The 16,314-nt window shown below is 37.3% G+C and overlaps 1 protein-coding gene across 5 annotated transcripts in view; it reads left to right on the top strand.

Moving 5' to 3' along the window:
* The window catches only part of STK38L (serine/threonine kinase 38 like), an 82,705-nt gene that overhangs the window by 39,097 nt on the left and 27,294 nt on the right, over window positions 1-16,314 (top strand). For all 5 annotated transcript variants that reach the window (XM_054442898.2, XM_063672538.1, XM_063672536.1 and 2 more), the window contains one exon: window positions 14,024-14,168. In XM_054442898.2, coding sequence (XP_054298873.1) covers window positions 14,035-14,168 — 134 coding nt within the window. In that variant the 5' untranslated portion in view covers window positions 14,024-14,034. The remainder of the gene's footprint in view (window positions 1-14,023; window positions 14,169-16,314) is intronic.

Genomic DNA, 16,314 nt, shown 5'->3' on the forward strand with positions numbered 1-16,314 from the left:
TGGATATTTTCACATTTTTACATGAAACATTTTATTTTTATATATGGGGCAGAAGATATCCAGTTTGGAAAGAAAATAGTGCATTTTTATATTTTAGAAATCTTTTTTCCCCTCTGTTATTCACTACCTGTGGCATATTCCAGAGATCTGAATACATGTACACTTACGTTGCCCTCATGCTAAGGGTCCTGAACAAGGAGTTCCCATGACCTCATACACTGTATAAGATTTTGAGACCCTAACTTAGGGGCGCACAGCTAAATATACATTTAGAAGTAGAGTCCCAGACTAAATCTACATTACTGAATGGTAATCAACTTCTGTAATTGAAATATTAATAGCTTTCAAGAAACCTTTAGTCATAATATTTTGGTTTCCAGCAAGTTTGGGATAAAATTGTCATTCTTTGGTCATCCGAAGAAAGCAGGCAGAAGCCAGTTGTTTGATCCACAGATCGGTAATTGTAAGATAGGAAGCAGTGACTTAGTGTTAGATATGGACATCAGTGTTAGGGCTATTAGATGCTACATAATCCAGGACTCAGCCCTGGTTATCAATGTTCTGATATCCAACTTTGCTGCAGGGGTAGTATGGTGTCCTGGAGTGGTCACTGCACTGTGGACTCTCAGCTAGAATGGGAGCTTCACCTGAAGGTTAGGTGACACGGTCTAATCCAAGCTTTTCCACCAAATAGCTAAATGTCTTTGGGCCTCACTTCCATAAAATGAGGGAGATGGACTAGATAATATAGTCTCTCTCACTTAATGACAGATAAGATGGTCTGTATATCACTTAATGGTGACCACCTTCTGTAATTGAAATTGAATTGAAGTTTTGTGATTTTATCAGCCTTGCCTCTTGATGAACTAAATTTGCAATCTTAGACCTGTAGTAGAGTCTAGAAAATTGCTAAATAGAATTGAACTTATAAACTGATTTATGGGAGTGTTTGCCAGTGTGCTTACTTGAATTACAGGATATCCTTGATGACAACCAACTATACAATTTACTTTTTATTCCATTTTAGGTATTTTTTCCCCTCTCCTAGATTTGTTTTCCCAATAATCCGGAATTGTGTTCTAAAGATCACAGGTCAATAAAATGGTGTGGTCCTGTTCATTGCTTAGGTAGTAAGCTGTTCAGGTATTAATGATAAAGGTCATTACCACATAAAAATTTCCTTCCTGCCTCAAAGTTTTTTGTATTCTGGTATCTTAATGAGATGGATGCCTTCTCTGTTTTCTCATGGTTGTGGAAGTCAAGTGGTCTGTGTGTTTAACACAATATCTGAGTCTGATGAGTCACATGCTATGTCTGCTTTTAGTTGGGAACAGTTTTTTTTGGTCAGTTGTGATGGTCAAAAAAGTCTCTTGGGAGAGTTTAAATGACTCAAAATAACCAAACATAGCTCATAGCTACTTAGGTCTTAAAATTGTAAGCTTCGTGATACCACATTTTAATTTTAGTCTCGTCTAATTTTTGTACCCCCAAAGGACTGCTGCTTCTGGCTCTTAAGTTGTTAAAACGTTAGTCTGATTTCTTTCGGGGGTGGTTTTCATTTGAAAAGGAACAGCAAACAAAATAACACAGCAATTTAAAAATTAAAATTAAGAAATAAAAAAGGAATTGGTACAACTGAGAAACGCTTACAACTCCTGAAGCTGTTCAGTGATGCAGAAGCTTTGAATGCTTTGAATGAATGGGAAAATTGAAATTTGAGTTTATATTTGAAATTTATATTTTATATACTCACTTAAACTCAGTCTATTTTTCAAGTTTTGTTGTGTGTGCAAGTGTCTGCTTGGTCTGTTTGCCTCACTCTCTATCTCTCATTCCTATTCAAAGTTTACTTTTAAGAAAATGAAAAGCAAGTGTTCAAAGCAGCCCAAGCTTTGTATAGGTTTATGTGTTCAGGCTGCTTCCCAAGCTTGCTCCTCCCCTTCCCTTTGCCAGGGTGTCCCCGCCTCTCACCAGTCATCCTTTTCCTGCCTTGTCCATTCATCAGTTGTTCTCTGGTCACACCAAACCTTCACTTTTTAGCTCCAAATATGTATTTTGGACATACTGATGTTTTGAATCAGGCATTATCTCCCTTAAAACAGGCAAGGAAAGAGTAAAGGGGAGTGGGCATCTTCCTTAAAGCTAGAACATTCATTTTGTCTCTCTCTTCTTTGTATGATTTTGAAGGAGTATTTCCTTTATCTTAAATAAGACTTGAAGATAATTTAGCTAAGAATATTGTGCTGTCCTGCTTTTTGGTTTTGATATGGGCCTTTCTAGTCATTAGTGGAAAAGCTATTTGAGAAGAGAGTGATAGTTTGAGCCCTCGTAAATATGCCCAGGTAGGTATAAGCCACCAAAAAACGGTTGCACTAAAAGCTCAAGTATAAGATATGACTGGAAAACTTCTTCAGAATTTCCTTTATTATTCTCTGATTTGTCTTTAGTTTTGTTCCATGACATCCAACTTCTTTTTGCTGTTCTTTGCTGTTCTCCACTAAACCAGAACTAAGAATTTGGTTTATAGGAAAAAAAATTCAAGTACTGTGGTACCTGAAAAACCACCTCTGAGTGCTGAAAAGTGCAGCTTGATTCCCCTTTACCCCCGCCCCCAAACATCCAGCACTCTCCCAGGATCACTCTTAAATGTTTTCTTTCTGATTATAAAATGGTTGTTTTCCTATTATTGAAAATTTGGAAAATTCAAAAAGCGATAAAAGACAAAATTTAAATCATCCGTGATTTCACACTGTCTGTTCATCACAATTTAACTTCCTCTCCCGTTTTTGTATAGTTGAGTTCATATTGTACTTGAAAATAGAACTTTGTATCCTGCTTATTTACTTAACATTATTTTTCATGTTAAAATTTGCAGGGAAAATTTTCTTCAGTGCTGTGGTATTTTATACTATCATCATTCCATCAATCATTTCATTTAATTTTAAACATTTGGTTTAAGTTGTTTGCTATTTTAAATAATGCTTTGATTAAAAAAAATCTTTGTGGCAATTTTGGTTATTTCCATAGGATAGACTCCTAAAGTTGGAATTATGTCAAAAAATAAAAAATATCTCTATGGTTCTTGGTATAAATTAACCGTATTCCCTGTTAGAAAGGGTCACATCTGTGCCAGCTAACAAAAATGCATAGGGTGGACAGAAAGGCACCTCATAACAGACTGGACCTCACTAAGGGGGTGTTTTCCCCTTATATTGTGACTACTTTCATATAGGGAACATATTGCATAATTTTAAAGTTTCTGTGTCTTTGATTTACTAGTAAAATTGAACATTTTTCATGTGTTTTAAACTATTCCTATTTCTTATCAAACAGTGTTATGTATCCATTTATTAGGATCTTTATTGTCTCCTTACAACTTTAACATTAAAAAAGCTATGTATGAGCTTACTTGATAAATAGACATGTATTTTAAATATATGCTTTTAGATACACTTTTATTTATTTATTTTTTTTTGAGATGGAGTTTCACTCTGTCGCCCAGGCTGGAGTGCAATGGTGCGTGTGACATCTTGGCTCACTGCAACCTCCGCCTCCCAGGCTCAAGCGATTCTCCTGCCTCAGTCTCCCGAATAGCTAGGACTACAGGCGCATGCCATCACGCCTGGCTAATTTTTTTTGTATTTTTAGTAGAGACAGGGTTTTGCCGTGTTGCCCAGGCTGGTCTCAAACTCCTGACCTCAAGAGATCCACCCGTCTCAGCCTCTCAAAGTGCTGGGATTACAGGCATGAGCCACCACATCGGGCGCTTTTAGATAAACTTATAACGGACATTGTTATTTTACAGTGTTTTTCTCCAAATTATTCTTTTAAACTTGTTTGATATACAGTATATACATATGTATATTCCATATTTTTGTAGAATGAAATGTAGCACAAGTTTTCATTGTACTGATTTCCTTTTAAGAAAGCTCATTCCTTCCGAAGATCCAGTAGTTATTCATCTATATTTTCCTCTAATTTTTTTGAAGTTTAATTTTTTTAACTTCTATTTCTTCCCCTCCTTCCTTCATTCTTTCCTTCCTTTAGTTTTTATGTTTGTCCTTTTGAACCATTTGCAATTTATTTTGCATTTTGGAGTGAAATGAATACTTGACTTGATTTTTTCCCCTAAATGGATACCCAGTTGTTCCAATACTATTAATTGAATGTCTTCTCCTCTTCTCCTCTTCCCATGATCTATGATTACGTTGCCTCATTCGAAGCCAAGACTTTTTAAAATCAAGGTTTGGTTTGGTTTTGTTTGAGACAGAGTCTCGCTCTGTCACCCAGGCAGGAGCACAGTGGCGTGATCTTGGCTCACTGCAACCTCTGCCTCCCGGGTTAAAGTGATTCTTGTGCCTCAGCCTCCCGAATAGCTGGGACTACAGGTGTGCACCACCATGCCCAGCTAATTCTGTATTTTTAGTAGAGATGAGGTTTTGTCATGTTGGCCAGGCTGGTCTCGAACTCCTGACCTCAAGTCATCCACCTGCCTCAGCCTCCCAAAGTGGTAGGATTACAGACATGAGCCACTGCGCCCAGCCAAGGTTATTCTTACATATTTTATGAATGTTGTACTCCATCTCCTCCTCCTTGCTACTTTTGTGAACAGGATTATTTTTCCATTTCTAAATTTGTGTCTTTAAAATTAACATTTTAAAGCATACATTTATTTTAAACTTTAAATTTTAAAAAATCATTCGTCTTACTTTTGACTGACCCATATTCTTTATAACAAAAGTGAAAAATATAGAAGAAAACTCATGATATTGGGTTACTGGATGTATTAATAGATGGAAGCATGGCTCAGTTGACAAGGCAAAGGGAAGGATAGATCCTTCTGGGTGCACTAGCTATCATCTCACTCATCCAAACCTACAATTCAGAGCCATAGTTTAAACCTGCTGGCCCTGAATTCTCTAGATCACTGTAATATCTGTCCTTCCCCCAACCATGCTCTCATGCTCTCCAAAAGTTTCCCTAGGCCACTTAATTCATCTTTATAAATCCTATAAATTTCTGTATATATTTTATAATTAAATATGAATAACATAAAGATATATCATTTTATATATATATATATTTATAAATTTGTTTTTTCCCAGTTGTTTTCATTTTGTTTTACCTCTGAATATTTCCTCCTTTACAAATAATGTTGACATACTCGCTCTGGTCTCCCCTCACCTTCATTACCCATCATCTCCCTCCCCCCTGCCATTTACTCCCCCTTCTTGCAAATTGTGGCTTTTTTTCTCTTTTATGTCAATCAAGACAAATATTTTTCTGTGTGTGTTCATGTGTGTGCCAGTAATAGAAACTGATTTAAAATTCTTTTAGGGATGCCCGTACTATCTAAAAGTTAGTATTGATTTTTTTTTTCCCCATTGAGGTGCTAGATTATAAATATTTGAAGTTATGTGGCATTTCTGCTGAGGTAATTTTTTAAAGTTAACTATGACTTGATTCAGCTGAACATTTTTTTGCAGACAAAATCTAGTGCACTACCAGATAGGCATATAGCAATAGAACAATTAAATTTTATAAATATTATAAGAATAGACTGCTTCTTTCTGAATGTTTTTGAGAAAGACAGGGTGATACTTTATCTAAACATTAAGATCGGTAAATAGAATTTTAAATAAAATTGCTGCTTTGGTAAATTTACCTCTTAGTTTAATTGTTTGCATTTGGTTTATAAACACTTTCCCCTTCTCATTGCAAGTTTAAAAAAAAAATAAAGTTCAGAGGGATTTTTAGTAATTATTTGGACCAATAAACTCAGGTATTCTGCCATGAACAGCGTTACTACAGCCAAATAAGCTTTCAGGTACTCAACCATTGAACTATATTTTTGTGCATAGGAAAACTGTCTATTTCCAAAACAGATTTGAAAATGAAAATGCTAATGTTGAGTTCAGCACCACTGTGCCATCATCACCAACCTTATGATTCACAGAAGGAGCAAAGACAAGTGTGTCTGTTTATGAAATGCGTTCCTCTGGTCTAGTGATCAGGGCATACGCCACATGGAGAGGGCCACGTTAAATAAAAACAAAAGCTATTAACAGCAGATGCAGTAAAGAGATTATAAATAAATTGGTGTGTGTTGCCTCATGAGAATCACTCTTTTGTGAGAGAAAGGGTTAGCTCTTCCCTGGAACACTTCTACCTCTAGTTCTACCCCAAATCACTACTAACTTCTAGTAAGGCTTCTACCAAGAGTTATTTTTTTACTTTAAATATTTCTTTTTGCTACATTTCTCTCCCCTTTCCATTAGAAGTAATCTAATTTGTCAAAGAAGTAGGCTAAGATCACAAGAGAGAGGGAATATCTATTAGAGATTAAATTTACAAACTCACTGACAATGGCAGCAGTCCAAGGCAGGAGGGATGAGCAGGAAGATTGAGCAGGGAAGGGAAGAAAATTAATAATTTTTGAGCATTAATATGTACTAGGAGATACTTTAAAAATATTTTTCACTGATTTATTGATTTATCAAACACATGACGTATCTCAGTCCTTTTACAAGTACTAACTTTTAGAATTATCTTGTCTTATATTATCATAATAAGCATGCACACAAGGTGGCTATTATTATATTTATTTAACAGGAAACTGACACACAGAAAGTTTAAAGTTTAATTTGCCTAAAGTCACACAGCTAGTGAATGGCTGCACCAAAATTCAGACCCAGGCAATCTGGCCTTTCATCCTGTGCTCTGCCACCATCAAAGCGTCATATCAACCCTATAAGGTTGGCATTTATGATCTCCATTTTAGAAATGTGGATCCTCACTCAGGTTAAATAACTCAGACAGGATCAGCCTTAAACTAACTTTCTTAAACTAGCCTTAAACTAGCTTTTCTTATACTTTCTGTCCTTACTGATCATTTACCCAGTCATCCACATCTGAAACTTAGAGATAATTAGAGATTTTAGTCTTTGCAGCTGACTAACTGAGGCTTCTCTTCATCACTTCTGCTACTATCTTAATTAGGCCCTCACTATTCTGTAATCTCAAATGTGCTGTAAAGGAAGCAGGTGGGTAATAAAATGTGGATAATAAAAAGTGAATGAGTCTGGGCACGTGGGAATGGAGAGTTGGTGGACAGGTGGGATGCTGTATTGTAAGGGGCCGGCTGCAGCTCTGCTCCAGCTGTCATTGTGGAGCTGACAGAGCTCACCGTGGACAGATCAGACTTTTCAGGAGAAACCAGAAACCTGGATTTTCATCTGAAACCTTCTACTTTCTCAATTGTAGCACAAGCCTAACAAAATGATTCTGCAGGCTGCCGGGTTGTAATCCCTGACTATTCATTATTAAGCCTCCTGAGCAGATTTACTTCCTCTAGTCTGATCTGTACTTCCAGCCTTTTGGCCATCCTCCCTGTACCAGCATAATCTATCCGAAGTGCAAATCAGATAGGATTTGAGGGCTGGTTAGGAGAATTAAATGCTTCTAAGAATGTAATATTCTTAGAAGAATTCTGGGTACTTGGGTAAACACTCAATAAATTCTGTAATGGCTGTTAGGTTTTCACTAAATTAAAAGCCTTGAGTGATTCCCATTTATGCTCAGGATAATTTTTTAACGTGACAAAAAAGGTCTTTATTTCTACCTTCATCTTCTGCCATTTAACCAAATATACTCAGTCTATCTGTATGCTTAAGTGTGTCAGTGTTTTTCATGCCTTACAGCTCTTCCCCTCTGAGTCCATCTGACTGGTGACCTCTTACTATAGCCCCATCCCCTCCAAGATTCAGTTCAGGTATCACCTCCTCTATTAAACCTTTGATTATCCTTCCTCTTGAAGTGCTGATTTCTCCCTACTTTGTGTCTCCATAAGATCATGAACTCCCTAAGGGCCGGAACTGTGTTTTATCAGTCTTATTCTCAGCACTTTGTACAGTCAACATGGTATATATCTGCAATAAATGTTGGTTGAAAATAAAACAATTAGTAAAAGTTAATGCTGGGATTTGAAACTTCACCTGACTATGAATTTCTTGCTTTTTAGACTTTGCCTCAAGAGAGGAAAGAAGCTGTAGCTGCCTTTTCATTTAAGGACCCAGTTTATACAGTGTACAATCTGAGGACTTATTGTAACCTAGGGCATTATGATTGCAACTAGTGAATTGAATTTAGTCGAATTTTTATACTATAAGGCAATATAGTAGCATTAAGGACACTCCTTCCTCTGGAATGCAGCATGTGAAAACTAAGGTGAAATCACCAGTTAAATAATTTGTTTTACAGCCAGGTAAAGCAGTTCTATTTTCTTCCTTCAGAAGTTCGATGGTAAATGGTTGGAGATAACACATCTATTTATAAATGGCTTGAGTGCCAGATTTGTTATCTCCTTTCCCCAGGCTTGATAAAAAAGAATGTTGGACTTAACTATTGGTAGTGTCTCCATTAATGAATAGAGCAGTCTGGAGAAAACACACGTGAACAGGAAATTCAAGGGCACCTTGTGTTGTTTTTATCAGTCCAGGAATTCTACACTTGCAAATTGTATCCTGTTCTTTTTCTGGCCAAAGAAAGGGCTTTAATAAAACAAAAAGAACAGTGTTAAATCCATTAAAGGAATGCATTTGCAATACAATAAGTGCCAGTCATCTAGACCATTCTTTGTAATAATTTGATCACTTCTTAGTTTTGTATAATTTAAATTTTTAAATGTCTGTCTGTGTCTGGTAAGAAGGAAATAAATTTTCTTGTTTTTAAAGCTAATCTTTACAAAGATACTGTATAATCATGAGTAAGGGTGGGATTTTTGTTTTTTCTGCAAATGTGTTTCTCAAGTAAGATTTATTTCTGAAGGCTAATAGAATACCAAATGATTCTGTATTTCTTAACCCAAATGAAATTATTATATATGAAACATATATATAATTTAAAATATATTACATTATGGTTGAGTTACTATCACTTACAGACTGCCTACTATGTGCTCAGCACTTTGCCAGGTACTGTGATGCTTTCATTACAAAGATAAATAGATGGAGATTTTGCCTTTATTTGGTTTTAAACAAGGCATTCATGTATATGTAACTACAATGGAAAGAACATCGTAATCATTACTAAATTATATAGTGTCTAAAAGTAATATTTCATTACTTGACATCCACTTCCGATTTTGGAGTAAAACTCATTACAACTTCTTATGATGGAAGAAACCTTATCTTCTGTTTACCTTCTTTTTTGAAGACCTCAGGTTCATAAATATTTATCTAAAATGACCTCATATGTATTTCTATACTGTTGGGTTTTTTGTTTGTTTTTTTAGCCTGGATCTCGCTCTGTTACCCAGGCTGGAGTCCAGTGGCTATGTGTAGGCGCCACCATAGTGCACCACAGCCTTGAACTCTTGGGCTCAGATGACCCTCCTGTCTCAGCCTCCCGAGTAGCTGGGGCTACAGACATGTGCCACCATGCCTGGCTCTATTTTTATACTGTTAATGCAGACAATTTCTGTTGTTTGGAATTGTTTTGAATTCCCTAACACTTCTTTATGTTTCACAAAAATTTCCTCAAAAGTTTTGTTCAATAATGTTCCTCAAAAGTTTTGTCCACCTCTGGCCCCCCAATTCGGCTTCATTCTGGGAAGGCCTAGTCAGTAGCAGACCATCTCCTACAGCCACTTTCCAGTGGGCATAGGTGCTCTAGGCAAGATAGCCGTCAGCCTTGTGTATTTTAGATTCCACCTTATCCCAATCCCATTAAACATTTAAATTGAATAACAGTTCTCTTTGTTTTGATGCCATGCTTGCCAAGCAATCTTCTGAACCTAATTATTGTTACTCAGTTTCTTACCGTGTAAATCAATAAGCTGCCATTCTGTCTTGTATATGTGTCTTTTGTGAACTTCGTTAGGATAAAGTGGCTTCCAGAATTTGATTGCCCTGAGACACTGGCAGCTGAGGGCCAGACCTTGCCACTTGGCAGACCGAGCAGGGCAGCCTGCTCGACAAGGCCCCTTGGCAGACAGTCAGCTCCCTCCAAGGCCAAACCCCAAGTTCAGCATACATCTTTCTCTCTCATTTCTGCAAGCATGACTGTGAACAGCATAATTCTGTGAGTCATGTGTTATTTCTTTGTGCTTTTTTCAAGAGGCTTTATAAAAGGTTTTTTATGTTTTTTCACCATTCACTTTTTGAAAGGAATATATAAGGCCTTGGACAACTAGAGTTGGGTCTTGACCTTTTGTAAAGGCAAACTTGTAAAGTGGCAAACCACTTTATAAATTTTTATTGGCTACAGATCTTCCGGACATTTTCTCTGTTCGTTAGTATCTGCTTGCTAGAACAAATAACAAGGCAAGTCAGAAATCTTTCTACAATCATAGGGTGTTGCTCTTTAATGGAACTTTTAAGGTTTTCCCGCCCCAAATATTTGTTGAAAAAGTAACAGGCAGTTGTTTACCAAAAAGCATTTGAAGAGAACTATCTATGAACTTCAATTTTATATGCCTAGGGAAGGTTCACTGGAATACTACTGCAAATTGTACACCTGTCCTCCTTTTGAAGATTCAGGATGCATGTTAGCATGTTAAAGATGCAGGGAAGGCCGGGCAAGGTGGCTTGTGCCTGTAATCCCAGCACTTTGGGAGGCCAAGGCAGGCAGATCACTTGAGGTCAGGAGTTCGAGACCAGCCTGGCCAACGTGGTAAAACCCCATCTCTACTAAATATACAAATATTAGCGTGCACCTGTAATCTCAGCTACTCTGGAGGCTGAGGTGGGAGAATTGCTTGAACCCAGGAGGTGGAGGTTGCAGTGAGCCGAGATCACGCCACTGCATTCCAGCCTGGGCAACAGAGCGAAATTCTGTCAAAAAAAAAAAAAAAAAAAAAAAAAGATGCTGGGAAGTCTTATAATAAGAAACGTATTTAACTTTGTGTTGTCTGGGTTTCTTAAATTTACTTAAATTCTTCAATTTCCAGTCCATCCTTCCTCTCCCACCCCAAGCCCCAGTTAACAAATGTGATTTGATTTCAGAGATGTTTTCTATGCACCATCCCTGTTTCACTTTTCCTTCTTTGACCTTTTTTTTTTTTTCAATTAGAGACAGGGTCTTGCTCCATCACCCAGGCTGCAGTGCAGTGGTGCAATCGCGGCTCATTGTAACCTTGAACAAGGGTTCAAGCAGTCTACCTGCCTCATCCTCCAGAGTAGCTGTGACTACAGGTGTGCACTACCACACCCAGCTAAAAAAAAAAAAAAAAAATTGTAGAGATGGGGAGATCCCAGGCTGGTCTCAAACTCTTGGCCTCACAAAGTGCTGGGATTAGAGTCATGAGCCACTGTGCCTGGCATTCTTTGACCTTTCTGCATCTGATCCTGAAACATAGAACATGAGCCCAGTGATTCTGAAATTTCCAAAAATGATTTGGCAGCATTGTTTTAGCAATCCAGTAAGAGCGGCTTAATCCATAAAAATCACTTGGCCATGATAATTCTTGAGTTTATTTTTCATTATTTATTGTTTTAAAAATAATGCTCATTATTATTAAAGCATTTAGCACAACACAAAGATTAAACTAGGTACCTAGAATAGTATCTTACATTTGTATAAGCCATTGTGGCTTTCCTGTGTATTATCTCAGATGGCCTTAGACTAGGCCTGTGAACCAGGCAGAGCAAATACTTTAAGCCCTGTTTTGGGAAAAGTGACTTGAGTTAGGGGTGTTCTGGTGATTTGAATAAGACGATATGATAAGTTAGCAACAAGGCTGGGATTAGATCTTTTAATTTGACTTCTACCTTCTGTAATTTCTTTTTCCACAGTTGCTTATTAGCCAATCTTTATAGAGTACTTTACTATTGGCTAATTCTTTCAACTACTCCTACTGCGTCCCCTCCCTCCCCCCAATCAATAGGTTGTCTCATTCATTCATTCATGGCTACTCTGAGTCAGATGCAGTGCTGTTGTGAGTTTTGAAAAATGAATCAGAAAGAGTTCTTACCTGGAGGTGTTCCTGGTTTGGTGGAATAACTGTTAGGGTTGAATTTTTCTTAGGAGTGATAAGCACCAGTACCTGACTACAAATGTTAGAGAACACGCACCAAAAAAATGAGAAATGCGATGCCTCTTCTGGTAGAGCATGTTAGAGAAGTTACCACAGCAGTAAGACTTCAGCTAAACTGGGCCATAAAGGATCAGCAGATTCCTGCAGAGACAGCGGTGGATATAACTACTTCAGGGATAGGTCATGGAAGAGCTTGGTGGCATGAAAGAGCTACATATGTTGGGAAAAGAATGAGTGGTGAGGAAGAGCATCAGATAAGGATAGAAAAGATAAAAAGCAACAGATAAGGATAGCAAGTTGGGGTCCTGACTCCACATCACACTAGCTATGTGACTTGCCCCAAACTTCAGTTCCCTACTTTGCAGGGCTGTTGTGAGGATGAAATACAATCATGCATGGCAAGTGCCTCTATCTTAAATCCTCAGGAGAAAAAAAGGGGGAAATCAGTGAATAAAATATCATAAAGTTCCTGATATATAACCATACTCTGTGTATGTGAGTTGTTCTTATTTATCATGTTTAGCTAATTTGACTTGCAGTAGGCAATGAGGAGCCATGACTGATTCTAAACAAGTGACACGATAAGCTTCTCGTTTAAAGTAGTCAGCAGAGGAACAAATTTATAATGCCAAAATAATAGATGCAGTTTTAGACATAATGATTCTGAGGCTCAAGCAGTACATTGAGGTATAAACCCCTAACAGGACAACAGTAGAACTTGGAGTTTGCCATAGGTAATTGTTTGCTTTCAACCTAAACTTGACTTGCTTGACATCTTTTGCTTCATTCCATCAACCCTGGAATCTAGTCCACTTCAGGTCCACATCCAGGGTTCTGTATCTTCCTGTAATTAAAGCAAGATGGATGTTGGGGCATAGGTGGCAGGTTTGGGGAATACTTTTCAACTAAGAATGCTTTGGATGGTCACTCTTGGCAAGCTGGATCTTCTTTGGACTGGTCTGTTATGATCTTCATCTAGATAAGCAAAGCCTCTTTAATGTATGAACCCTTCTAGTCTTTTTATCCAGATGTGGCCATAGTAGGCAAGTCTCTTAGGGTCAGTGGCCACCTGCCGCAGCCATCGGAGTTCAGTCTTCCCCCCGTCAAGTGGCCATTTTGCCACACTCCTTATCTAATAGTCCAGATTATCTTCTTTGAAACAGTACTTTGTTTGCGTGGCCCAGTGATCTCTGAAAGTTGGCACTGGAATGCCTTTAAGCAGACATACATCATCCAGTTAAGGCCATAAAGCTTCCCTATTGTTACCTGGCTTCATTCATACATTTCTGTTTCCTTCTTGGTTCCTATAGGCATTTGAATTTCATTTGAAAATGAAATGGGCTGCACAGTCTGGAGAAGTGTACTATACCTTGTTATAGCACTTTTTGGAATGACCCAGAATTCAGAATCAAATGGGGCAGCTATGAGCCCCATCCAAAGGGGCCTGTTTCTAAAAGTAGTTTCCCCCTACAATATATGTGAACATTGCTTTAGGCTGGTGTTTATATGCATATTTGATACAACACTTCATGTTTCATAGAATTCATAAGGCAGAAGCTACTTCTTACTATTAAACTAAACTGCATTAACTCTTAGGAGACTGACATTTATCAGGGACATAGCTATTAGCACTATCTTATAGATTTTATTTAGTAATGAAACAACAAAATAGCTGGAACTTTTCTTGTTTTGAATGCTTGTTGAATGTGACCTTTGTATATAAATGTGTCTATATTATATATGGATGCCACCGGTTCTTCTTTGCTGTTATTAACTCCTGGTTTTGCCACCACAATATGAATTTCTCTTGCTTTGGAAATAGTGCTTTTCTTTCTTCCCCAGCTTTGTATTATTTATAATGTGAAATACTTGGATGTGTTAACTGTTAGGGTAGAATTTTTCTTAGTTGAAATTAAACATTTTCAGAGTTTATTATAAAAGATAGGTTTTTTTTCCCACTGAATAATTTGTTTTTCTATGTTGTTTCAGTTTCCGTTACTATGGCAATGACGGCAGGGACTACAACAACCTTTCCTATGAGCAACCATACCCGGGAAAGAGTGACTGTAGCCAAGCTCACATTGGAGAATTTTTATAGCAACCTAATTTTACAGCATGAAGAGAGAGAAACCAGGTATAGTAAGGGCTAATCAAAACTTTTTTTAGTTAAATAAGCTGTTGTGCTGTGAGTGGAATAGAAACTTGTTTACCATGAATAATATGAATATTATGGATCCCTGCATGCTGTTTTTAAGTTTCCTGTACTGACAGTGCACATAGACATGTGTTTTATTTTCACAGAGTAGTTTCCTGAGGTGCCCCAAGTCTTGTGCATCTATATACCCATATGACATGTCAATTATGTTTTAAACAAACCTTTTCCAAACATGAAATTATGATATGTCTTTACATTTTCTTTTAAAGGGATGCCTGGCTGGATGTGGTGTGGCTCATGCCTATAATCCCAGCACTTTGGGAGGCCGAGGTGGGCAGATCACCTGAGGTCAGGAGTTCAAGACCAGCCTGGCCAACATGGTGAAACCCCATCTCTACTGAAAATACAAAAATTAGCTGGGTGTGGTGGCGGGTGCCTGTAATCCCAGCTACTCAGGAGGCTGAGGCAGGAGAATCGCTTGAAGGCTGCAGTGAGCCAAGATCGCACCACTGCACTCCAGCCTGGGCAACAGAGTGAGACTCCATCTCAAAAAAAAAAAAAAAAAAAGATGCTTTATGAATGACTGACTTTAATCCAAAAGCATTTACAGTGCATATCGGGGGGAATAGAAGAATAAAAAAAGAATGACATGTTATTTTGACTTATACTAAAGGAGATAACACACATAAATATATAAATGAAAGAGTGAAGAATATTAAGATAAGTACAAGGAAGGGACAATGTGCTTTTGTCTAGGCAACTGGGAAAGCTTTGTAAATAGTGGTGGCATTTAAACAGGGCTCTAAAGGAAAAGAACTATTTATACATGCATAAAAGGAAGGAGACAGAGGCAAAAGAGCAGGAGGGAAGGATATTAGAGACAGAAGAAATCACCAGGTAAGGCAGTGTCCAGTTTGGCTCAAGCGCAGGATGTGCTAGATTTCAACATGCTGGGAGCCTTGGATTCTTTGTTAATGTAGCTCTTTTCATGGTAGTGGAGAGCCTTGGATGTTTTTTAGCAGAAGAATCAAATGAAAACAAGTGTTTCTCTGGAAGGGAACTTTAGTTGTGATACAGAGAATGGTTTGGGGTCAGGGTGGGGAATTAGAAACAGGAAAGGCTAGTGATGTAGTCCAGGTAAATGGAAAGGAGGCTTGAATGAGAACTGTGACAACAACAACAGAGAACTGACAAGTAAGAAAGATTGACAAAATGTGACTACTAGAAAATATGAAATGTGAGGGAAATAAGTCAATGTTGCCTCTGAAATTTCATGCCTGGGCAAACTGAGAGTGGTACAGTTTAAATGAAATAGAGAGGAAAAGTCTTATTTAATTTTGGACAGATTTAACTGCAGATTAGATACAGGTATGGTGAGAATTAGTGAACTGGAAAATAATTATTCAGAAATCAACTTAAAATAGGAATATGTGAAAAGAGAGTTGAGAAACATGGAGAATCATGAGAAGAGTTGACATATCTCTAAAAGTTCTGAAAGGGAGGAGAGGAACGAAAATGGAGCAGAGGCAAACAAACAAAAAAAGAGTTAGCATCAGCAGAAATTCCAAAAGGTTCCATTTAGGTAGAAGGAAAGTGACCACAATAGAAGATCTAAATGGTAAGTAGGTGGATAAATCTCAACAAAAATTATATAAATCAATAGAAATAATAGCGATAATATCTTACACATTAAAAAATAGAATTATAATATTTTCCAACAGCAGAATATAATTCAGGAAAGAAGTAATTAGAATTAAGGTGTTCTTAATGATCTTAGTAGAAGGGGCATAGAGATTAGCTTCAGAGTTTGACAAGTTCTAGAGTAACCATAAAATGATAAAAATAGAGTTTGTAATTTCCAGACTAGTAGAAGGAAAAAATTGGAATGAGAAAAAAAAAGTCAGTTCAAAAGAATGCAAGAGAGAAAGAAAAACTGAAATACCAAAAATGGAAAAAATGAAATACCAAAATAGCACAAAATAAGTTAGAAATAAAAATCTAAATATATCAATAATTAAATGAACTATAAGGGTAATTAAAGTCTCTGGAAGTGATCAGATCATCCTGGGAGAGTGAATAAAGTAGAAGAGAACCAAGGAAGAAAAAGCAGGCTCTTAAAAAAATT

This window comes from Pongo pygmaeus, chromosome 10, assembly GCF_028885625.2.
Source record: "Pongo pygmaeus isolate AG05252 chromosome 10, NHGRI_mPonPyg2-v2.0_pri, whole genome shotgun sequence".
Lineage (NCBI taxonomy): Eukaryota > Metazoa > Chordata > Mammalia > Primates > Hominidae > Pongo > Pongo pygmaeus.